Source organism: Dendrobates tinctorius, unplaced genomic scaffold (genome assembly GCF_039654945.1).
Source record: "Dendrobates tinctorius isolate UK_male_01 unplaced genomic scaffold, ASM3965494v1 ptg000111l, whole genome shotgun sequence".
In the NCBI taxonomy this organism is placed as follows: domain Eukaryota; kingdom Metazoa; phylum Chordata; class Amphibia; order Anura; family Dendrobatidae; genus Dendrobates; species Dendrobates tinctorius.
Window position 1 is genome coordinate 6,072,689 of NW_027361779.1, and position 25,904 is coordinate 6,098,592.

Consider the following 25,904-nt stretch of genomic DNA (forward strand, 5'->3'; position numbering starts at 1 on the left):
GTAGACTCAACAGCAGTCAACATCAGCCTTGTAAGAAACATGAACAATATTTATGAAAAATTAAGGAGAAACTTTAATCCTCAGGTACAACACTTTCCTAGTTGTCAGGGAGCCCCAGGAATTCCTCATCACTACTGTAGGTATTTAAGAAGCTCAGTTGCTCACAGTCACTGGTGTCGCTTTCTTCACTGTCCTCACATAGCATACCATGTGGGATCTGTGGAGGACAACTGATAAAGGGGGATCTGTGGAGGACACACTATTAAAAGAAGATCTGTGGAGGACACATTTATGGGGGATCTGTGGAGGGCACACTGTTATGGGGGATCTGTGGAGGACACATTTATGGGGATCTGTAGAGGGCACACTGTTGTGAGTTCATTTTCCCCTTCACCGTCGATGTCTGATGAACTCCCTCTTCTGGTGAAGGAAGGTAGTGAGGCTGATTACCAAACACCTGATCTGGTAGATGATGACTGGGTAACAGGAACTGCTGACTGGATATAAGGCAGCCGACGCCCTTCTGAGTCGCTGGTGATTTCTCTGCTGGATTCTTGGAGACCAGTCTGATTCCTGCTTCCCAAAGATAAGTTTTTGCTCTGCTATTGAACTTATTAGTATTGTTTTGTTTACCTTGTTTTTTGGAGTTCAGCCATCCCCAGTCGGGGGTGTGCTGAGTTCCATTTTTGATTCTGTTATGAATGAGTCACCGAAGGAGGAAAAAACAAAAATACAAGCTAGGTCCAGAAAACCGGAGAGGTTAGTAGCTATCGGATTGCAGACCCCTGATCCTATCCACAACAACTAACAGTAGCCGTGGGGGGTTCCTATGATGCCCTAGACCCCTCGATCACAGCCGGAGAACTAAATAGGCCTAAAGAAAGAAAGGGGAAAACTAAACTGCCCCAGAGCAGACCCCAAAGCAATAGGCAGCCCCCAACATATAATGACGGTGAAGCAAGATGAAAACACTAACACAGATAGAAAGATAGGTTGAGCAAACGATGGGGCACAAGCTAACTAAAAAGGACAGGATAGAAAAGCTGCTGTCTGCAATCCGCAAAAAACCCTACCGAAAAATGACCCAACTGTCTGATAGGAAAAACAGGCCTTGAAGTCGCTAGGACTTCAAAATGACTATATCAGCACTCAGGTAAATTCTGAAGACAGAGCAAAGAGACAAACTGATCAGAGACAAAAATGGAACTCAGCACACCCCCGACCGGGGATGGCTGAACTCCAAAAAACAAGGTAAACAAAACTAATAAGTTCAATAGCAGAGCAAAAACTTATCTTTGGGAAGCAGGAATCAGACTGGTCTCCAAGAATCCAGCAGAGAAATCACCAGCGACTCAGAAGGGCGTCGGCTGCCTTATATCCAGTCAGCAGTTCCTGTTACCCAGCCATCATCTACCAGATCAGGTGTTTGGTAATCAGCCTCACTACCTTCCTTCACCAGAAGAGGGAGTTCATCAGACATCAACGGTGAAGGGGAAAATGAACTCACAACAGCACACTGTTATGGGGATCTGTGGAGGACACATTTATGTGGATCTGTGGAGGACACACTTATGGGGATCTTTGGAGGACCCACTGTTAGGGGGGATCTGTGGAGGACATACTATTATGGGGAATACAGTGCTGGGGCAGTGTTTACGATATATTAAATTTGACTATGGCCCCCACTATTTTCAAAATACACCTATCGTATGTCTGTATGCATTCTTAAAGATGACTGGGGGTTATTGTCATATTAAAATACAGTAAAGATTTTGTCCAGTTACTGTACAGTACAGTCCCTGTTTGACTACCACCCCCCCCTCATCCTTAGTAGTAATACACCCACGTACTGTATTGCTAAGGATGACAGAGGTGGTAGTGACATTTTGACCACCGCCCCCCTTATTATTAGGAATACATCCATGTACTGTATACATGTGTATTCCTAAGGATGACTGGGTAGGTAGTCATATTGTAACTACCACCCCCCTCATTCTTAAGAATACACCCACTACTGTATATATGGGTGTGTTCGGAAAGAGGAAGGAGGTGGTAGACTAGTCACACTCCCAGGGATGTTTATTCTGAATATGGCTACAATCCCCATCATCCTTCAGCAAACTCCAGTTGGTGCTGTACATTCTGAAGGTTGATGGGCTTTATGAATAACGTGAGGAGAAACATTAATCCTCGGGAATTCCTCATCACTACTGTAGGTATTTAAGAAGCTCCGTTGCTCAGTCACTGGTGTCGCTTTCTTCACTGTCCTCACATAGCATACCATGTGGGATCTGTGGAGGATGCGCTGTTAAAGGGGGATCACAGGCCCACACTGCATATCTGACCAGATCAGCCCCTTGACATTGCATCGGCACAATTGCTTGTCTGGGCAATCAACGTAATGTGAACTACCGTACTTCCCAATGATGATCTCTGTCTTTATTCAACCCCTTAGTGACGGAGCCAATTTTTTAATTCTGACCCAATGTCACTTTATGTGGTAATAACTCTGGAACGCTTCAACAAATCCCAGTGATTTTGAGATTGTTTTTACGTGACACATGATAAGTTACGATAATGGTAAATTTAGGTTGATAGGTTTTGTGTTTATTTATAAAAAAAATCCGAAATTTGAAAAAAGTGTAAACAAGATTGCAATTTTCAAACGTTGAATGATTATCCCCTTAATCCAGAGAGTCATACCACAGAAAAAGATTAATAGATAACATTTCCCACATGCCTGCTTTACATCAGCACCATTTTTAAAATGATACTTTATTTTGTTAGCATTTTAGGAGGTTTAAAAATGGAGCAGTAATTTTTCAAGAAAATGTACAAAATTTATTTCTTTAGGGACCTTTCCAGGTTTGAAATGACTTTAGGGGTCCTATATATTGGAAAAAAAAATCAAAGTGATACCATTTTAAAAACAGCATCCCCTGAGATACTGAAAACTACTGTCAGGTAGTTTATTAACCCTTCAGGTGATTTTCAAGTATTAATGCAAAGTGACAATACAGGAATGAAAATGTGTATTTTTACCACCTAAATGCCACTAACTTCTGAACGGGTCGCTATAGCCGGGAGACTCTAAGGCTATGTGCACACGCTGCGGTTTTTGCTGCGGTTCCGCTGCGGTTTTGGCCCTGCGGATCCGCAGCAGTTCCGCAGACATGGTACAGTACCATGTAACCCTATGGCTTTTCAAAACCGCAGTGCTCACGCTGCGTTTTTTTCCGCGCGGTTTTGCTGAGGTTTATAAACCGCAGCATGTCAATTGTTTCTGCGTATTCGCTGCGGTTTCACACCTTTAACATAGTAGAGGTGTGAAACCGCAGGGCAAAACCGCAGGCCAAACCGCAGGAAAACCACAGGTCACTTTACCTGCGGTTCCGCGGGGAAAAACCCGCAGGTGATTCCGCAGTGTGTGCATATACCCTAAGGCCGCTATTTGTGTGGTCCTGATGTTTGCCATGGCAATTTAAGGACAATCATAATTTCAGGGTGCCAATGGGGATAAAGAGGGAGCCCCCACACTCTTTTAACCATTTAAATGATGTAGTCACTATTGACTAAGGGGTTAAACAGATTTGGACGCTGCCAACACTGATCGTGGGTAATGCAGCAAGTAGTCAGCTATAGTGTATAGCCGACAGCTGCTGGATTGTCACCTGTATGGGGATGCTAGTCTCCTATATCTCAGGTCAGTAAAAAGACGTACTGGCGGTCATAAATAAAGTGATAGTGTCAGGTATACGTTAACCATATTGGCATCACACAAGTAACCCACCTGAATGAGTTGCTGTGCAGGTCTGAAAATTCTGTGCTTTTATTAGTCAAGGATTTTTTTTGTTTCTTTAATTAATGGATAAAGCTTGTATAAAAAAACAAACTATATTGTGTAAGAATACATTGAGGTCTGGAAGCTACTAATCTAATAAACTCTTAATAGAGCCTGAAAATGCAGAGGAATCAGAATGTTTTTAAACTTCAATTTGGTGGGTTTAGCATGTGTGATGCATAATCCTATTTCCCGGGTGGCTTTGTGAATAATCAGATTTCTCAGTAGGGTCTATGCTAAGATTTAAGTGCATTGATTTTGCATACAATTGTGATTTGCAATTTTTCCAGCCTCCGTTAAAACTTAATTAAGCGAAGGATAATATAGAGCAGGATTTGTAGTAATGGCAGGAAGAATAGTGGCGATAAGACCCTGTATGTTACTGGAGTAAGCTACAGAACGCTAGTCATTATACATTTACACATATAGTGTCTGCTTTTTTGGTAGGCATTAATAAAGTTATTATCTTAGTGACGGTCAACTATGAAACAGTTGCTTATTAAGCCTCCTGCTTAAGAGGATTAATCCTAGTGACAAATTCCCTTTAAACTCATTCTAACTGCTCTCCTGACCGCATGGCTCAGGCATAGGGTAATCAGTAAAACTAGCCATCAAGGGAAATAGTTCAAAAATACCTGGACTCTCCTCAGAAGGCCACACCCAGTGGACACTTGCCAGCTAATTTGCATGCGATATGAGACCAAAGGTGATTTGTTTTCCACCTGTTTTGCTGCTATGAATATGTTCTAATTATTTTTATGTGAACTGTATGTGGTAGTTTGAAATGTGCTTCCAGCCCCCCATATTTGTTTTACTGATATAGGGCGCAGTAGTCCATTCTACATTGTGTCCACAAGTATGGATTGGGCTCAGGAGCTGGGAAGCTGTGGCCACACCATGCCTAGTATATGTTTCCTGTATTATGCATCCATGGACACCCCCCGTTACTTTCATCATGATGCCATTCCTTAGTATTGCTGCATGTAGAACAAGCAAATAAAATGCAGGATTGAGTTCTCTAAAATAGGAGTGTGTAACCTGCGGCCGGTGGCTATATTCTGTGCAGCATAGACATGTTTGTATGTGCCTGGTGGCTTCTGACATGTATAGTCCCTGACGCAGTGTAGAGGTGTAGTGCAGAGCAGTGATAGATAAGTACCTATGGTTCACTATGTGGCCTTCTCTGGAACACCCAGATATTAGCAGAAAGGGGGTCTCCTGACTCCAGAAAAGATTTGATGTGCGGAGAGGTGACCGTGCATGAATGAGGCTCTCTTCAGTGTACAGGGTGGGCCATTTATATGGATACATCTAAATAAAATGGGAATGGTTGGTTGATATCAACTTCCTGTTTGTGGCACATTAGTATATGGGAGGGGGGAAACTTCATGATGGGTGGAGACCATGGCAGCCATTTTGAAGTCGGCCATTTTGGATCCAACTTTATTCCAATGGGAAGAGGGTCATGTGACACATCAAGCTTATTGAGAATTTCACAAGAAAAACAATGGTGTGCTTGGTTTATGACCACTCATAAAATGTGTTCAAAGTGCTGCCCATTTGGTTGGATTGTGAATGCAACCCTCTTCTCCCACTCTTGACAGCCCGGGGCCTGCAGCCTCGCACCTCTAGGACAACACCTCTTCTTAGCCCGGGGCCCAGCATTGTCCCACTCCTGCCGTCACCAGCTTCCTGCAGCAGTGACCTCCTCCTTTGACCCTGCTCCACCCCTTCTACCCCAGTAAGCTACATTCAGACCATAAGACGCACCCCCATTTTCTTCCCAAATTTTATGGGAAAAAAAATGGCATCTTATAGTCCCAAAATATGTGCTTTAGGAATGTTAGTTTAGCCTTAGTTTTCCAGTGCTTTGCATGATAAAATGAATGATGTACCGTACTTACAAACTGTGTCCTGCAGACACAAGGCTTCATAATATATCTATGTCAGCAGAAAAATTAGAAAAGTTAGGACGTTTAGAAGAAGAGTTAAACATAAAAGCTAAAAAATGAAAAATGGCAGTGGGGATATGAAATAATGAAACATACCTACATTGTAAGAATGTATTTCAATTTGACAATATCTGGGATCCTTAGATCGAGACTCCTGGTTTATCGATGGGAACCCTTCTGTTGGAAAATATTTTCGCCTCCCTATCCTAAACTTTTTCCTTTCTAGGCTTGTAATAAACAGTGGAAGTGGACATTTGCTGGATGGGAAATAGCATGTGCTTACACTCTGAATCAGAGGAATTACTCTTGGCCTTATTTGCATATACGGAAGTGTTAATACGGTATACAGAAGATACTCTTTAATCTTCCTATATACAAACAGTTCCAGGACTTGTGTTTCGGAAGGGAGGGGAACGGGGTTATTATCTTTTCTGGTTTTGTATATGATGGGGCGATATTCCTCATGGTTGTAATTATTTGAAAAATGGTTTATAAAAAGAATCTGATTAAAAAAAAGAATGAATTTCAAAGTAATGTATATAAAGTACGGTAACATTGCACTCAGAAGTAGATAATGTTGGCAAGGCTGAACTGCAAGCCACTGAGAAAATGTGTGTTGTTTTTTTGATTTTCCAATGTCCATCCTCGCTGGAGCTAGCCCGCTGGGGGAAGTGGGAAAAAAAAAGATTTAAATGAACAGTGAAAGTCGAGCCCTGCTGTGCGGACTGGTGGTTCAATAAACTATTAATACAAGCTTTTCTTAAAAGAGATCCCAGGCAGAATCCCTGAGAGGCCAGCTTCAGCATCCAGATATTGACATTTGTTCCGATTTTTATTTTCCAGAGCTCTATTTTGGTATATTTTTATTTATGGCACCACTATAAAGCAAAAGAATAAAAATAAATTCCTGTCTAATGAAGGTTAGAATCTATATTAAATTGATCAAAGCAATTTTACCAGTATTCCATTTCAGTAAATGTCAACGCACAATGCAAAAGGTTATCAAACTTCTGAAATAATTTTGTTAGTAAAAGCTGCCGTAGGAAAAGGTGTAGGCTTGACAAAATTATTATTTATATATATATATATATATATATATATATATATATATATATATATATATATATATATACGCCTTATCATTTCTGTAACCGAAATCCCGCTGCGCTGATTGGTTGTGGCCTTGCGGCCGTTACCAATCAGCAACAGGCGCAGTCCGCAATTAGCAGGACGCACGCCACCGCTACCGTGCGGTCGGGAGATCAGCGGTTGCCGCGGGTCATCTCCGGGCGCACGGGCGTCAGCGGCGACGCAGCCAGAGATGCCCGGCGCTAGCTGGTACCCAGGGTTCGGAGGAGAAGAGACTCCTTCAGACCCTCGGTACCATAAACGTGTAAAAAATAGAATTAAAATTAAAAAATAGTGATCTACTCACCTTCTGACGACCCCCAGAATCTGTCCCTCCTCTTCACGCTGCCGGCATCTTCCGTTCCCAGTAGTGCTTTGCGCGAAATACCACTGATGACGTCGTGCTCTCGCGAGTCTTTGGCGCAAAGCAGTACTGGGAACGGAAGATGCCGGCAGCGTGGAGAGGAGGGACAGATTCCGGAGGCCGTCGGATGGTAAGTATATCACATTTTTTATTTTAATCTGCCGCTGGCCATATTCTAGAGTACCCGATGCTTTAGAATCTGGCCAGCAGCTAGTATATATATATATATATATATATATATATATATGTGTGTGTGTATATATATATATATATATATATATATATATATATATATATATATAAATATATATAATAGGTGTATATATAACATATAGTTTTTTTCCCTTATCTACTATTTAGACATTTAACTGCTAAAATAGTAATATGTTGTGACTTTAAGGCTAAATTTCCACTATTAGTATTTGGTGCATTGTTTCTTCTCCGTATTTCCGTGTGCACACAGTGCATCATATTACAGTTTCAGCCAAGTGGATGAGATTTATAGAAATCTTATGCTCAGTTTACACATAAAGGTATGCGCCCCTGTATTGACCAACCGTATACTATTCTTTACTACATGTCTACAGTATTCCTGGCATGTACAAGGCGAACATGATGTGGTTTCTCGCTCTTTACAAAGTACATATTTTCCAATCTGATACAGGAAAGATGTATATCTTTGTACCGTGTTAGCCAGTAGATAGAAAAATATTCAGGATTGAGAGTCCTCAGTAGTTGATACCTTTTAATGGCTAACTGAAAAGATGGTAACACATTGCAAGCTTTCCAGACTACTCAGGTCTCTTCATCAGGCTAGACTAATACAAAATCTGAAGTCACATATTTATGCACAATACAGCCTAGAAAAAATGCAATAGATGAGACAAGTGACGTGAAGCAGAACTATCAATATGGGAGAGGGAGAAACATAAATATTGGACCAGTACATAGATAAGGAGTTCGGATGTTTTATGGTCCTCTGATTGGGGTCTAGTTCTGTGTTGTGATGCCCCCACGAGGTTTTAAAAGGAAATTCCTTAGTTGATGTAAAAAGACATAAATCCATGCGACACATTCATTCCAGCACTGAGAGTGTCAAAATTCGTCATAAATTTGTACTCCCAAACTCGTCTCTCTCTCTGAGAATTGAAGTTACCTTTCAATACCAGTAATTTCATATCCACGTTGCTGTGATCAGGGATACAGAAATGTTTTGCCACAGGTAGATCCATTCTTTTTTCTCTTATTGTGTGACGATGAGCATTCATCCTTGTTCTAAGCTTTTGCCCTGTCTCCCCCACATACAGACCCCCAGTTGGATATTTAGTACAAATAATTAAGTACACCAATGTCTTTTACATCAACTAAGGAATTTCCTTTTAAAACCTCGTGGGGGCATCACAACACAGAACTAGACCCCAATCAGAGGACCATAAAACATCCGGACTCCTTATCTATGTACTGGTCCAATATTTATGTTTCTCCCTCTCCCATATTGATAGTTCTGCTTCACGTCACTTGTCTTATCTATTGCATTTTTTCTAGGCTGTATTGTGCATAAATATGTGACTTCAGATTTTGTATTAGTCTAGCCTGATGAAGAGACCTGAGTAGTCTCGAAAGCTTGCAATGTGTTACCATGTTTTCAGTTAGCCATTAAAAAGTATCAACTACTGAGGACTCTCAATCCTGAATATTTTTCTATTTTCCAATCTGTATTTCATCGGATTATGTTTTTGTATGCCCTTGATGATCTCGAAGCTCCATGATCTCTTGTACAAGACGGCAAAGTTTCTTTGTATAGTGTAAGATCTAAACTTGTAAGTGGTGCTTCAGATCTCGGGCACCCAAGGTTGTGTAAGGAAAGCTACTTATAGGTAGAGTAATATATGTCTTCTCATGTATTTGTGCCTCTGCTCATGTTATTTTCTAGTTTTTCCAACTTCTAAAGATACGTTATCAGTGGGCTCTGAAAAGTGACATGTGAGCGTGTAGAGATAGAGGCGAGGCTTTATCCGTTGATTCCATCTGGTTTCTTTTCCATTACCGGTATGTTATATTGTATTGCTCTTTATGAGGTAGACTGCCTGAAGAACATGCCAGCTTGCACTAAACCTGATTTTTTATTTGCGACGTTTAATCTTCATCTCTCACTTGTTAGATTTACAGTTACAGTTGTCCGTTTTTTTTTTTATCCAAAAGGTAAAACATTGGACTCAGACAGATTACACCATTTGGTGAATGTCAGGAGGCGATTAGAAGTAAATTTATCTTGACTAAAACTATTAAGAAATCAATTGGATTTGTTATCTCGTTCCCCAGGCTGTAGCCTGGTTACGTATCTCGTTGCAGCGTCTTCCTATCACTTTTGTCACGTGAGTGTATATGCCGTTTATCTCACAAAAAACTAAGGTTGATGTGATGTTCCTGAACCAAAGTGTCTCCAGATTTTACCTTGGAGAAAAACATTCCACAGAAGGAGTTTGTTACCCTGAGAAGATAAACTGACCCAATTAACTGTCCACTTTACCGACTTCTTCAGAGCTGTGAGGATCCGTTAAACCACTTTGCACTTCTTCCCATGTCTTTCTTTTCCGTGGTAGACATTATGTTCTCACGTATCAGAGTAGAGAACTTCACTCTTTCATTTCATCGATGCTGATCTTCTGATGCCAAGTGAAAAATGAGTTTTGCCATAATGAGTTTAGTATTAATTTATGTTCTGCCGCGGGAAATCTATAATCAGAATCTGACATTGAGATATTATTCACATGCAGTGTGGTGGAAGTGATGTTCCACAATGACTGTGCGTCTCGTCAGTGAAAGAATGGAAGTGTATTTATAAAAGGGTGGCTGAGTGGTTAGCACTGTTGCTTTGCTAGGTTGTCCCCGTTGGCATTTGTTTCCAGGGCTGCAGAATTGCGAAGCTACGTTGATAACCACTGTATCACCATGCAGCCCAAATCTCTATTGAAAACATAAGCACCAAGAAAAAAGGGTGGTGTAGTAGTAACTTATTTAATTTTATCATTTTGTGGAGTTTTTTTGTGCTGAATTTTCAGATTTCTTTGCACTTACAATTAAAAGCAGATCGGTGGTGGGGCTCCAGGTTCTGAGACCCGTACAGATCGGTCAAATCCCCCAAGAAGCGTGAAACCCAGAAAATGCGCACACAGCTTGGAGTACACCTGTGAGGCACATGCTTCACTTTGGGCACGTTCAGCCATGAGCTGTGTGCTCCTATCTACTGAGCTGCACACCCCTTGGGGTAGTTTTTGAGCAATTGATGGGGTCAGGACCCTGACCCCCTGTGATCTGGTTGGAATTATACGAGCAGTGAAATATGAAAGTCCATTACAAACTAGTTATTCTTTAACTACAAATTACAAATGAAAATCTGAGTCCTCGAATGCCCATTTAATTTTACTTTCCAGCTATAGTGAAATTTATGCCTGTGGCGCTCCCCTTTTCGCCCTTCCGCATTTATGGGGGAATGTGTCTACTTTTATTCTTAATGGGTTTGTGCTGTGTCTTGTTCAGCATTTGCTCTTTTGTCCATTTCAATTACGTCCGTGTTCATTCAGTATATATTTTTAGTTACTTGTCATCCTTTTAAAGGAAGTAGTAACCAAACCGAACAGTAAGCATCTATCTCAATTGTCCATCGGATAAGAGATTCATAATTAGAAAGCTTTTAGGTTCAATGCATCCATGAAAACAGCAAATAACACATCTGATTGACTGTTGTGCTGCAAGTACTGCCTGTTCTCCCCATTATTGGGCATATTTGTTTCATAATTGGTTATATTGGAGGTCTCAGAGTAGCGCTGACAAGTAATTTACCGGCTTAACATAAATGTAGGTAGAATGGAGGACGTTCTCGCAAATGAGCACTCCTCACAGCATCTCTCGCTTTCAATAATTTCCTGAGCTTTTTCACCATTAGCATCTCCCTTCTCAAAGGTTAATTGGTATATCGGTATATCTGAATATCTGAATGTTTGGTATATGTATGTATATATATATATATATATATATATATATATATATATATATATATATATATATATATACACATACACACATACACACACACTCGTGTATGTATGTGTATATATATATATATATATTTACATACACAGTGGGTACAGAAAGTTTTCAGACCCCTTTAAATTTTTCACTCTTTTTTTCATTGCTGTTTTTGAATTCAAAATATTTACGGTATTTTTTTCTCATTAATGTACACTCTGCACCCCATCTTGACTGAAAAATAAAACAACTGTAGACATTTTTGGAAATTTATTAGAAAAAGAAAAACTGAAATATCACATGGTCATAAGTATTCAGATCCTTTGCTCATTATTGAGTAGAAGCTCCCTTTTTAGCTAGTACAGCCATGAGTCTTCTTGGGAATGATGCAACAAGTTTTTCACAACTGGATTTGGGGATCCTCTCCTATTCTTCCTTGCAGATCCTCTCCAGTTACATCAGGTTGGATGGTGAATGTTGGTGGGCAGTCATTTTCATGTCTCTCCAGAGATGCTCAGTTGAGTTTAGGTCAGGGCTCTGACTGGGCCAGTCAAGAATGGTCACAGAGTTGTCCTGAAGCCACACCTTTATTATTTTAGCTGTGTGCTTAGGATCATTGTGTTGTTGGAAGGTGAACCTTCCGCCAAGTCTGAGGTCCAGAGCACTCTGGAACAGGTTTTCATCCAGGATATCTCAGTACTTGACCGCATTCATGTTTCCTTCAATTGCAACCAGTTGCCCTGTCCCTGCAGCTGAAAAACACGCCCATAGCATGATGGTGCCACCACCATGTTTCACTGTTGGGATTGTATTGGGCAGGTGATGAACAGTGCCTGGTTTTCGCCACACATACCACTTAGAATTCTCACCAAAAAGTTCTATCTTCGTCTCATCAAACCAAAGAATCTTATTTCTCATAGTCTTTGTAAATGTTTTTCCTAGCAATATGCTCTACTGAAGGATGATGATGGAACTCGATATTCTGATTAAAGAATGATTTTTATTTCAAACTAAAACACATCCGATTTCGACTCCTAAGGGTGTGTGCACACGATGCAGATTCTGCTGCGGATTTTTCCGCACAGATTTGTCTAAATGACCTGCGGTCTATCTGCGGTTTTCCCCTGCGGTTTGACACCTGTCATAGAGCAGGTGCCAAACCACTGCGGAATCCGCGCAAAGAAGTGACATGCTGCGGATTTAAATCCGCAGCAAATCCGCAACGTGTACAAAAACATAAAATCCTACAAACATATACATTATTTAAAACTTTTTGCAGCGCAGGCGCTGGGAAAGGTCAGAGAGGCCCAGCGCACTGCAGGATGTAGCTCTGCCCTCAACAGGGCAGAGAAGTACACCTGCGCAGGAGCGCGATGCCGCGGAGTCAATGAGCAAGAAGATGGGAGGCGCCGGACCCGGATCTGCGATACCCATCTGACTGGTCCGCACCCGACTGCCCCCCGGGTGAGTATAATAAAACATATTTTTCTTATCTTTCAGGTCAGTCCGGGGGCTTATGTACAGCATTATAGAATGCTGTAGATAAGCCCTGAAAGGTGGTAGTTGCATCTTATAGCGGCCAAAACTGCTGACAAGTTCCCTTTAAATTCATGTATTTAGGGCTAAAATTATGTTTCATTACAAAGTTTGTACCATTTGCCTTCTGTAACCTCTGTGTCACACTGTCTGTAGCTGGCTGTAGAATGAGGAAACTGAGAATCTGCAAGTATGCTTGTTTTGACCCTCTTTTTATTTGTCTCTCCCTTTTCAGCTCCTTTCAGCTGATTTGTGAACACCGATCACATCAAAGTTGAAAGATCAGGGAAATTAAGAGCCTGTGAAAGCCATGCGGTGCAACATTTTAAATGAAACCTAAATGCAACACTTATTTTTAGCCCCGACTTAATGCATTTAAGTTAAAAAAAAAAAATTACCAAAGGGGGACAACTCTTTAAAAAAGAATCTGTCAACAGGATTTCATCCCCCAAATGATTTGTATGTGCATGTAGCACTTTCAAAGACAAGTCCAGGAATTCCTTTCCATGGCTAGTCTATTCCTCTGTTATTGAGAAATCAGTAATTGTCTTGCTATTCAAATGGATGTGGGTAGATCTGAAACCTCTGTCACTCCAGCTCTATTCCTCTTCCTGCTTGACTTACCGCTTCTATGCTGTATGACATCAGGCAAAGGAACCACCAGTCAAGCTTGAAGAAGTGGTTCTGGACGATGAATAGAGCTGGATTGACAGAGGCTTCAGATCTACAAATAGTTCTTCAGCCTCATTGACATATCAGTAGACGCTGATTTCTCGATAATGGAGGAACAGACTGACCATTTAAAGGTATTGTTGGACTTGCATTTTAAAGAGCTACTTGCAAATATAAATAATTTGGAGTGTGAAATCCTGCCGACAGATTCTCTTTAGGGATAAATATTTTGTAGAATTTGATTTTTTCTTGAAATCCTCTCATTCTTGGCTCAGAGGTCAAGTGTGTGGTCTTATTAGTGATTGTTACGTATCCCTTTATGCACACTTGTTCCAATTAGATCTTGGATGCTAGATTTCAATTCCATTAATGACTGTAGGACTGATGGATATTGCCAAGTGCTCTGCTACCTCTGTCAGACTCGTAGACATTTGACTGGCAGCAGTCATAGGAGACCCAGTCACTCCATTCAATCAAGTGAGTGAGGAGGAATGAGTAATTGGGACCCCCTTCTCTTGATAAGTGATTCACTCAGTAATTAGGCATGGATGGTTGATTTATGTATTTCTTGGAAAATCCTTTTACCGGTAATTGTTTTTTTGTTATAGTTTTCAAAAATCAAATTGTGACATATGCAGTGAAGGGATTCACTCTCTGGTCGGCATAAGGCAACGTGCACACAGGCACCGGATTCTTGTATCAAAACAATGTGACATTTACTTTTCACAGGTTGCATAGTACCATACAAAACCATAAACCTAAATCTCAAGTCTTGCCGAAACTCTAGCTAAACTACTCAGACCCTAGCTACTTCAGACTCCTATGATCTAGTAACAAAACAGCTATCATCCATAGCAATCACTTATACTTGCAGTTTTGTGCACGTGGCCTGTGCGATCTCTTATCAGAGAGGGATTTTGGCTTGTTTCTCTCTTCAGCTCCAACACAAATCCACTCTGGTCAGCTTCCCCCCAACTGACTGAGGTGAACACCTAGTCTGGTTATATGCAGAGCCTGGCTAGGTGCACTAATCAAAGAATGCAGAGCAAGGATTTAACCCTAGCCTATCTGGCACTGCTACAGCAGATATGTAGCTGTTCAAATTCTGAATATTTTTTATGATGTTTTGTTTTGCAGCAATGATCATATAGCTGGGAGTCTTAAAATATGGTTTCAATCATATTTGACTTTCTACTTCATTTTTTGTTTTGGTGAGCATGTTCTTGAATATTTATTACCGCTATGCTGGTAAAACTGTCTTGTGACATGGCTATTTCTAGCATTAATTAGAAGATTAATGCAGATTATATGCTTATCATGTTTAAGAACTTGAAAGAACTGTTATACTTTTCTGAAGTGAAGATGCTTAATAAATATGAAGCCCAAGTGTAGCAGTCGTCTTGTACGTTTCCCTGCATGGATATTGAATTGATATACTTGGTATCCATAAATGGGGCTGTTTTTCTTTATCAATGATTAAAGTACTTTTGTGTGAAGTTTATCAATTAAAAGTATTTTACCAAGTTTTAAAGTAAACTTGACAGTTGATACAATCTGCTTGGACCACGGGCAGCATATATCAGGCATTGGCTGCTTGATCTCAACCATATATGTTTAACACTGTGATGTACCAGAGGAAAACTGGTTCAATAACCACCATGGACTGTGCCGCACCGGAGACTAGTTGGACAAGCTGGTTGGTCTTCAGCACCTTCTCCCGTCCGGAAGCCCTGGAGTGACAGGTATTTCCCCATATATGCACACAGGGAGAGACCTGTCACTTCAGGGCAGCTGGTGAGAACAAGCCACCAAGGATCCAGTTATCTGACCAGTCTCCTGTGCACCTCAGTCCCAAGCAGCTATAGACCTTGTTGTTCTTGGAAATGCCGCAGCCAGGTAAACATACATGGCTGAAATAATGTATCCAGTGCCTGATACATCCTGATCGTGGATTGGGCCCAGGTTCCCTTTAAGTTATACCCTAACACCAAGATAAAGGATAATTTATGGACTGAAGGAAATCCAACCACCGGGACCTCCAGTAATCGTGAGAACAGGACTCTGCGGAGCAAAGAATGGAGCAGAGTACAGCACGTGGCCACCAATGGAAGTAACCTCTGCGCCATTCAGACAGAAGAGCTCTGTTCTCGAGATGCTGTCAGACGCTAGGGGTTTGTAAGGTTATCCGCATCCTATTGTTGGGGGCCTGACTGCAGGAGCCCCCCCCAGCGATCAGAAGCAATAATACATGTACGCACGTATAAATGATAACTATGTATACTAGTATATGTGTAACTTGTACCAAGTAAAAATATCTGTCCTTTAAAAGCCTTTTACAATAAAACCTATTACAACACCACTATACCCGGCAGTAATACCTATAATCAAACACATTTACCTACTAAGGAATGTATTTAATAATAATATTGCTGTATAACTGGTGCTCCACATATATACAGGTGACCTGCTAGATGCTGCTGGGCCTTTGTGGTTTACACAGATTTAGTACTACATAGAAGCATCTGAGTATTTTATATGTGTGCTTAGCATTTAAAAATAATACATACATATATGTATTTTATAGCACTAATTTATTCTGCAGTACTTTACAATTAAATGATCTTTCACTGGATTTTTTTTTTAAAGGAGTACCTCCTACTCCAGCCTGCTCTGCTCCACTGATTCTGGAACTATTTTTCTTTTTTTGTGCATCAAATTCCGACGTTCGGTCCCCTTGGTACTAAAAATGCAAATAACTGCATCTATTCTACAGAAACTCTGTCATAGGAGAGAAAATGCAAATGCCCACAAAGTAGTCTGTGGTATGTGCCCTGTCGGGTAAAAGGAACTTTTGTGTCTTTATTACTGGGAGGCGTAGCGTTGTACTGAGGGGCCCCGAAATAATAGGAAACCTGGATCAATGTGACGGCGATAACACATTAGGGTTTTCTCAGTAATCAGTCAGATTCTTGTTATGAGGTCTCAGTAACAACCTATAGTAGGTGTTGTAGAAGATGGAAATATGTACTGCACTTGTATATGAGGTGTGAATAGTTAATAGTATACTGTCGTGTACATGCCACATGTCTGTCGGGGTTTCTGGTTGAAGCACTGAAAAATGGGATTCAGGCGTATCCATTGACTTTAATGAGTATAGTTAATCCACCTTTTTCAGGTGGGGACAAAAATGTGGTCCACTGCAAATTCGTTCCTTAATGCTTCATTAAAGTTGATGACCCTGTTGCTGGATACACCTGAATCCTTTGTTTAGAACTTTGGATGGAAGCAATGATGGTGCCAGTGACGTGTGGCAGAAAATGTGATGTGAACATAACATTACACCTATGTCTCTTCCTTCTCTTGTGACTCGGAGTAAGCACCGTCAGACCGGTTGCCTCTGCTGCTCGGCATTATTCGGCAGTGAGCATGTTCACTCGTGTAGATCGGTTCTCCGATTTAATCCTGTCTTTGCTTGGTTCAGCCCATATAGATGATCCTTGATCAGGATAATAGTCCTATAACCGCGCCACCTACGGGTAGTTTTATGTAAATCACGGAAGGTAAAACATAGTTGGATGGATAATGCTGGTTTCGTCTCAATGGTGCCTTCATTTCTTGAGCAGGTGTTTTGGAGCTTGCTATGTAACACAACTGACGGTGTATTCATGTAAGCTTCAATGTGTTACAGAGAAACCATAAACCCCTATAGTAGCTTCCAGTTTTTTTTTAGGAGTGTATGGTTATAAAAATGTATGCCTTACTAATAGATTACATGTCTTTTAAAAGAAATTTGTCACTTCAAAAGAAGCTATTGCCTTCAGATATAGGGTTAATCTGCAGGATAACCACATTGTAAACCTGCCGGGTGGCGGCACGTAGAGCCCCGCTGCCACAGAGTGGTGACTGAACCCACGCCACCCCCATGCTGAAACCGGAACGCTGTGGGGAGGAGTAAAGTTAAATTCCTCCTTGCAGCGGGGGTCTAAGTGGGGGTGCCGTGCAGGTCCACAATGCTATTAACCTGCACAGTCCTCTCTGACCTCTCCCGGTGCCTGCACACAGGGCAGAGCAGTGCGCCTGCGCAGGAGCCACAACGGGAAGAAAAGAAGAGGATGTCACCATTAGAAGATGGGAGAAGAGAAAAAAAAGAACCACTGCAAATAGCGCACACTGAACCAGTACAAAAACAATGTTTTATTGATGAAGCAATACAATTAAAAACATAATAAAAACATATGAAGCATCCCACAATATATAACAGTGAAGTATGGCATATCACACTTATAGATTATGCTGTAATAACCTGTATATCAACCATGTGGTCCAACCTCACTGCAATTAATCACAACAACCACCCCATAAACCTGCTCATGGAGACCAAGGGCCCTAATATTGCACAATCACTGCATGAAATAATTCCATGCATGTGTCCCTAAATATTCACTGGTTAGGGCACACAGGCCATAATAAGCGAACAGCAATATGGCCAATGCCCACAATCTAATATTCAAATGTACCACACAAAAATTACTCCAGAGCAACCAATAATAAGGTCGCAGTGAAAATACAGCTATAACCAAGTGGGTGCTACACCCAGGATCATACCCCACGCGTATCGCCGCAACCCATGCGGCTTCATCCCCTGTATGATTCCAGTAAGAACAGTAGGTGTTCACATGCAACCCACTTCTATCTTGCAAATATATGGAATTTGAAAGAAACAGTGTTGCCACCTTATGCCTTGTGTAATGAAGTACCACCTTACAAAAAATTAACTATTTCCAAAATATTTGAAAATTTTGAAAATATTCCTTCTCAGCATGGAACTGCCCTTTATGTTTTTGCTTACAGAGCTGATATAATATATAACACAAGAGTTATGATATTTTAAAATAACGCTTGTTAATTTATATTACCGTACTTTGTTTTGCAGCTCTTCGAACTACTTGGGCCTGAAGGATTTACATTGATGAAAGTTCTCTTGCAGCACAGGCAAAAAATTGTGGCTAAATCCCTTAACTGGCAAAATGATGATCAATATAATTTTCAAGGTAGGAAGATATACAAAGAAAAAAATGGCCATGTATTACATGAAAATTGCTTTTAAAAGATACTGCTTTTGGTGCATTTGTTTGTAGGAACTTGCTTGTTTTTTTTAACTCTATTTGATGTGATATTTTACAGTTTTTTAGTGTGTTTTTTTAATGCAGTTTTAATTACAAATATGGGTATAAGCCTAAGTTCCCACAATTGTTTTTTGGTGAGTTTTTTACTGTGCGTTTTTTTTTTTTAAAAAAAAGCAAGTAACATATTTTACGTAAACCACCACTTTTCAGGCCCGATATGCCGCATTCTATAAGGCTGTATTTCTGCCCTCAACCTGACCTGCAAGAAAAGAAAAAGACAATTTATTATACTCTCCTGCAGGGGGCAGGTCCGAGGGGCGTCGATTGTTTTGGTCCAGCGCCTCCCATCTTCTTTCGATGCCATCCTCCTTCTTGCTTTGTGTGGATAAAGCATCCCTACATCATCCACACAGTCTCCCCGGCGTACTTCTCTGTCCTGACAACCCTCCCTACATCATCCACACAGTCTCCCCGGCGTACTTCTCTGTCCTGACAACCCTCCCTACATCATCCACACAGTCTCCCCGGCGTACTTCTCTGTCCTGACAGCCCTCCCTACATCATCCACACAGTCTCCCCGGCGTACTTCTCTGTCCTGACAGCCCTCCCTACATCATCCACACAGACTCCCCGGCGTACTTCTCTGTCCTGACAGCCCTCAGACTGGACTGCCCCGCAGGTGAGTATAAATAAAAGCCCTTTTTCTTGTCTTGCAGGTCAGGTTAGGAGCTTACAGTGCCTTGCAAAAGTATTCGGCCCCCTGGAACTTTTTAACCTTTTCCCACATATGATGCTTCAAACATAAAGATACCAAAAGTAAATTTTTGGTGAAGAATCAACAACAAGTGGGACACAGTTATGAAGTTGAACGAAATTTATTGGTTATTTTAACTTTTTGTGGAAATTCAAAAACTGAAAAGTGGGGCGTGCAATATTATTCGGCCCCTTTAACGTAATACTTTTTTGCGCCACCTTTTGCTGCGCTTACAGCTGCAAGTTGCTTGGGGTATTTCTCTATCAGTTTTATACATCGAGAGACTGAAATTCTTGCCCATTCTTCCTTGGCAAACAGCTCGAGCTATGTGAGTTTTAACCCCTTCCTGCCATCCGACGTACTATCCCGTCCATGGGACCTGGGCCCCTATGCCCATGGACGGGATAGTACGTCTCAGCGATCAGCGGCGCCCACGTGGTGAGCGCCGCTGATCGTGGCCGGGTGTCAGCTGATTATCACAGCTGACACCCGGCACAATGTGTCAGGGGCGGTCATGGACCGCCCCCGACACGTTAACCCCTTGCACACCTCGATCAAACACGATCGCGGTGTACCGGGAGTTAAAGGGAAGCATCGGCAGGGAGGGGGCTCCCTCCGTGCTTCCCTGAGCCCCCCACGGCAGCGCAATGTGCAGCGCTGCTGCGGGGGGGCTCCTTTCCTGCAGGCCCCCGAATCCAAGATGGCGACGGGGGCCTTCGGGGGCCTGCAGGAAGCTGGCTTCCTCAGTGCCTGCAAAGCGCAGGCATGAGGAAGCCTTCGGCACTGCCTGTGACAGATCGCTGATCTGTCACAGTGATCTGTGATGTGACAGATCAGCGATCTGTCACAGGACAGTGATGTCCCACCTGGGACTATGTAATAAAGTAAAAAAAAATAAAAAAAAAGTGTAAAAATAATTTTAAAAAAATCGCTAAATAAATTAGTAAAAAAAAAAAAAAAAATTCCCCAATAAATTCATTTTTTGAAAATAAAAAAAAACCAAAACAAAAGTACACATATTAGGTATCGCCGCGTCCATAACGACCCGCCCTATAAAACTGTCCCATTAGTTAACCCCTTTAGCGAACCCCTTAAAAAATAAAAATAAAAAATGAAGCAAAAAATAATGATTTATTATCATACCGCCAAACAAAAAGTGTAATAACGCGCGATCAAAAAGACGCATATAAATATCCATGGTACCGCTGAAAACGTCATCTTGTCCCGCAAAAAACGAGCCGCAACACAGCATCGTCAGCGAAAAAATAAAAAAGTTATAGCTCGCAGAATAAAGCGATACAAAAATAATTATTTTTTATATAAAATAGTTTTCATTGCATAAAACCGACAAAACATAAAAAAACGACCTAAATGAGGTATCGCTGTAACCGTACTGAACCGAAGAATAAAACCGCTTTATCAATTTTACCGCACGTGGAACGGTGTAAACGCACTCCCCCAAAAGAAATTCATGGAACGCTGGTTTTTGTTCATTCTGCGTCCCAAAAATCGGAATAAAAAGCGATCAAAAAATGTCACGTGCCCGAAAATGGTACCGATAAAAACGTCAACTCGTCCCGCAAAAAATAAGACCTCACATGACTCGGTGGGTCAAAATACGGAAAAATTATAGCTCTCAATATGTGGTGATGCAAAAACTATTTTTACAATAAAAAGCGTCTTTTAGCATGCGACAGCTGCCAAACATAAAAACCGCCATAAATAGTAAATCAAACCCCCTGTTATCACCCCCTTAGTTAGGGAAAAATAATAAAATTAAAAAAAATGTATTTATTTCCATTTTTCCGTTAGGGTTAGGGCTAGGGTTAGGGTTAGGGCTTGGGCTAGGGTTAGGGTTAGGGCTGAGATTAGGGTTAGGGGTGTGTTGGGGTTCGGGTTGGAGTTAGAATTGGGGGTTTCCACTGTTTGGGCACATCAGGGGCTCTCCAAATGCAACATTGCGTCTGATCTCAATTCCAGCCAATTCTGAGTTGAAAAAGTCATATGGTGCTCCTTCCCTTCCAAGCTCTGCCATGCGCCCAAACAGTGTTTTACCCCCAACATGTAGGGTATCAGCCTACTCAGGACAAATTGCAAAACAATTTTTGGGGTCCAATTTCTCCTGTTACCCTTAGGAAAATAAAAAATTGGGGGCAAAAATATCATTTTTTGTGGAAAAAAATGATTTTTTTATTTTCACGTCCGAGCGTTATAAACTTCTGTGAAGCACTTGGGGGTTCAAAGTGCTCACCACACATCTAGATAAGTTCCGTGGGGGGGTCTAGTGTCCAAAATGGGGTCACTTGTGGAGAGTTTCAATAGTTTAGGTACATCAGGGGCTCTCCAAACGCACATGACACCCGCAGACCATTCCATCAAAGTCTGCATTCCAAAACGTCACTACTTCCCTTCCGAGCCCCGACGTGTGCCCATACAGTAGTTTTCTCCCACATATGGGGTATCAGCATACTCAGGACAAATTGGACAACAACTTTTGGGGTCCAATTTCTCCTGTTACCCTTGGGAAAATAAAAAAAAATGGTGACTAAAAGATCATGTTTGTGGAAAAAATACAAATTTTTTATTTTCACGCCCGGGCGTTATAAACTTCTGTGAAGCACTGGGGGGTTCAAAGTGCTCACCACACATCTAGATAAGTTCCTTGGGGGGTCTAGTTTACAAAATGGTGTCATTTGTGGGGGGTTTCCACTGTTTAGGTACATCAGGGGTTTTCCAATCGCGACATGGTGTCCGATCTCAATTCCAGCCAAAAACGTCAAATGGCGCTGCTTCCCTTCCGAGCTCTGCCATGCACCCAAATAGTGGTTTACCCCCACATGTGGGGTATCAGCGTACTCAGGACAAATTGCACAATAACTTTTAGGGTGCTGTTACCCTTGGAAAAATAAGAATTGAGGGTGAAAAGATCATTTTTGTGGAAAAAATATGATTTTTTAATTGTACGGCTTTATGTTATAAACTTCTGTGAAGCCCTTGGGGGTTCAAAGTTCTCACCACACATCTAGATAAGTTCCTTAGGGGGTCTAGTTTCCAAAATGGTGTCATTTGTGGGGGGTTTCCACTGTTTAGGTACATCAGGGGTTTTCCAATCGCGACATGGTGTCCGATCTCAATTCCAGCCAAAAGCGTCAAATGGCGCTGCTTCCCTTCCGAGCTCTGCCATGCGCCCAAATAGTGGTTTATCCCCACATGTGGAGTATCAGCGTACTCTGGACAAATTGCACAATAACTTTTAGGGTCCTATTACCCTTGGGAAAATAAAAATTGGGGTGAAAAGATCATTTTTGTGGAAAAAATATGATTTTTTAATTGTACCGCTGTACGTTATAAACTTCTGTAAAGCCCTTGTGGGTTCAAAGTTCTCACCACATATCTAGATACGTTCCTGGGGGAGGTCTAGTTTCCAAAATGGGGTCACTTGTAGGGGGTTTCCACTGATTAGGTACATCAGGGACTCTCCAAACGTGACATGGCGTCCAATCTGAATTCCAGCCAATCTTGCATTCTGAGCTCTGCCATGCGCCGAAACAGTCGTTCCCCCCCCAAATATCAGGTATCAGCGTACTCAGGACAAATTGCACAATAACTTTTGCAGTCCAATTTCTCCTGTTACCCTTGGTAAAATAAAAAAAATTGAACCTGAAGTATTTTTTTTATGAAAAAAGTTAGATGTTCATTTTTTTTAAATATTCAAAAAAATTCCTGTGACGCACCTAAAGGGTTAATAAACTTCTTGAATGTGGTTTTGAGCACCTTAAGGGGTGCAGTTTTTAGAATGGTGTCACTTTTGGGTATTTTCTATCATATAGACCCCTCAAAGTGGCTTCAAATGTGATGTGGTCCTAAAAATAAAATGGTGTTGTAAAAATGAGAAATCGCTGGTCAACTTTTAACCCTTATAACTTCCTAACAAAAAACAATTTTGGTTCCAAAATTGTGCTGATGTAAAGTAAACATGTGGGAAATGTTAGTTATCAAGTTTTTTGTGTGCCGTATCTCTGTGATTTAAGGGCATAAAAATTCAAAGTTGGAAAATTGCGAAATTTTCGCCAAATTTCCGTTTTTCTCACAAATAAACGCAAGTTATTTGAATGAAATTTTACCACTAACATGAAGTACAATATGTCATGAGAAAACAATGTCAGAATCACCGGGATCCATGGTAGCGTTCCAGAGTTATGACCTCATAAAGGTACAGTGGTCAGAATTGTAAAAATTGGCCCGGTCATGAACGTGCAAACCACCCTTGGGGGTGAAGGGGTTAATGGAGATCGTTTGTGAACAGCAGTTTTCAGCTCTTTCCACAGATTCTTGATTGGATTCAGGTCTGGACTTTGACTTGGCCATTCTAACACCTGGATACGTTTATTTGTTAACCATTCCATTGTAGATTTTGCTTTATGTTTGGGATCATTGTCTTGTTGGAAGACAAATTTCCGTCCCAGTCTCAGGTCTTTTGCAGACTCCAACAGGTTTTCTTCAAGAATGGTCCTGTATTTGGCTCCATCCATCTTTCCATCAATTTTAACCATCTTCCCTGTCCCTGCTGAAGAAAAGCAGCCCCAAACCATGATGCTGCCACCACCATGTATGACAGTGGGGATGGTGTGTTCAGGGTGATGCGCTGTGTTGCCTTTACGCCAAACATATTGTTTGGCATTATTGCCAAAAAGTTCGATTTGGTTTCATCTGACCAGAGCACCTTCTTCCACATGTTTGGTGTGTCTCCCAGGTGGCTTGTTGCAAACTTTAAACAACGCTTTATGGATATCTTGTAGAAATGGCTTTCTTCTTGCAACTCTTCCATAAAGGCCAGATTTGTGCAGTGTACGACTAATTGTTGTCCTATGGACAGACTGTCCCACCTCAGCTGTAGATCTCTGCAGTTCATCCAGAGTGATCATGGGCCTCTTGGCTGCATCTCTGATCATTCTTCTCCTTGTGTAATATGAAAGTTTAGAGGGACGGCTGGGTTTTGGTAGATTTGCAGTGGTATGATACTCTTTCCATTTCAATATGATCGCTTGCACAGTGCTCCTTGGGATGTTTAAAGGTTTGGAAATCATTTTGTATCCAAATCTGGCTTTAAACTTCTCCACAACAGTATCACAGACCTGCCTGTTGTGTTCCTTGGTCTTCATGATGTTCTCTGTGCATCAAACAGAACCCTGAGGGTATGTGCACACGTAGTTTTTTGGGTGTGCGGATTTTGGAGAGAAAACCGCAGGTAAATCCGCAGGACAAAAGTCCTGCGGTTTATCTGCGGTTTTGCCTGCGGTTTTACACCTCATAATGGATGAGGTGTAAAACTGCAGCGTTTCTGCACCAAACAATTGACATGCTGCGGATTGTAAACCGCAGCAAAACCGCGCGGAAAAATCCGCAGCATGTGCACTGCGTTTTTTTGCATTGAAAATAAAGGTACTGAACAACGCAGCAGAATCTGCTGCGTTTCTGCAGAGCCAAAACCGCTGCGGAAACGCAGCAGATTTCACTACTTGTGCACATACCCTGAGGCTATCACAGAGCAGGTGCATTTATACGGAGACTTGATTGCACACAGGTGGATTATATTTATCATCATTAGTCATTTAGGACAACATTGGATCATTCAGAGATCCAAAATGAATTTCTGGAGTGAGTTTACTGCACTGAAAGTAAAGGGGCTGAATAATATTGCACGTCCCACTTTTCAGTTTTTGAATTTCCACAAAAATTTAAAATAACCAATAAATTTTGTTCAACTTCACAATTGTGTCCCACTTGTTGTTGATTCTTCACCAAAAATTTACATTTGGTATCTTTATGTTTGAAGCATGATATGTGGAAAAAGGTTGAAAAGTTCCATGGGGCCGAATATTTTCGCAAGGCACTGTATATACAGTATTATAGAATGCTGGAAATCCACCCTGAAAAGTGGTGGCCGTATCTCATATCAGTCTAACCTGGTGACAGGTTCCCTTTAATGGATGCAGAAATGATGCTGCAAATCTGCAACATCAAAAACTCTCCAAATATTCATCATGGTAATGGAGTTTACCAGGGTACTTTTTTTTTTTTTTTTTTTCTTCACATTTACACAGCTAAAACCTAGCCAAACACTGCATAAAAATCCGCAAGAGAAACTGGAGAAAAAAAACAAAAAACATGTAGAATAAAAAAATAAATTTCTGTGCCAAAACATGTCAGAAACTCATTATGAACAGACTCTTAACCCCTTCCCGATATGCGCCGACCATATACTGCTCTACAGGAGCTGCGATCCCGCAAAGGGATTTCTACGGTGCCACGATCGTGGCGACTCGTGCTGTGCGCCTCCGTGATTGGGAGTGGGTGTCAACTCTGTGTGAGAGCTGACACCCATTCGCAATGCCCACGACCGGTGCTAATCCCGATCGCAGGCATTTAAACCCTCTGATGCCGCTGTCAATAGTGACAGTGACATTGCGGGGCATCGCACAGGGAGGAGACTTCCGAAACT

At 41.4% G+C, this 25,904-nt stretch overlaps 1 protein-coding gene across 3 annotated transcripts in view; it reads left to right on the plus strand.

Annotated features, from left to right (window-relative positions):
• Positions 1-25,904, plus strand: part of ASCC3 (activating signal cointegrator 1 complex subunit 3) — an 825,088-nt gene that overhangs the window by 94,256 nt on the left and 704,928 nt on the right. For all 3 annotated transcript variants that reach the window (XM_073589497.1, XM_073589498.1, XM_073589496.1), the window contains exon 5: positions 18,456-18,573. In XM_073589497.1, the coding sequence (XP_073445598.1) occupies positions 18,456-18,573 (118 nt within the window). The remainder of the gene's footprint in view (positions 1-18,455; positions 18,574-25,904) is intronic.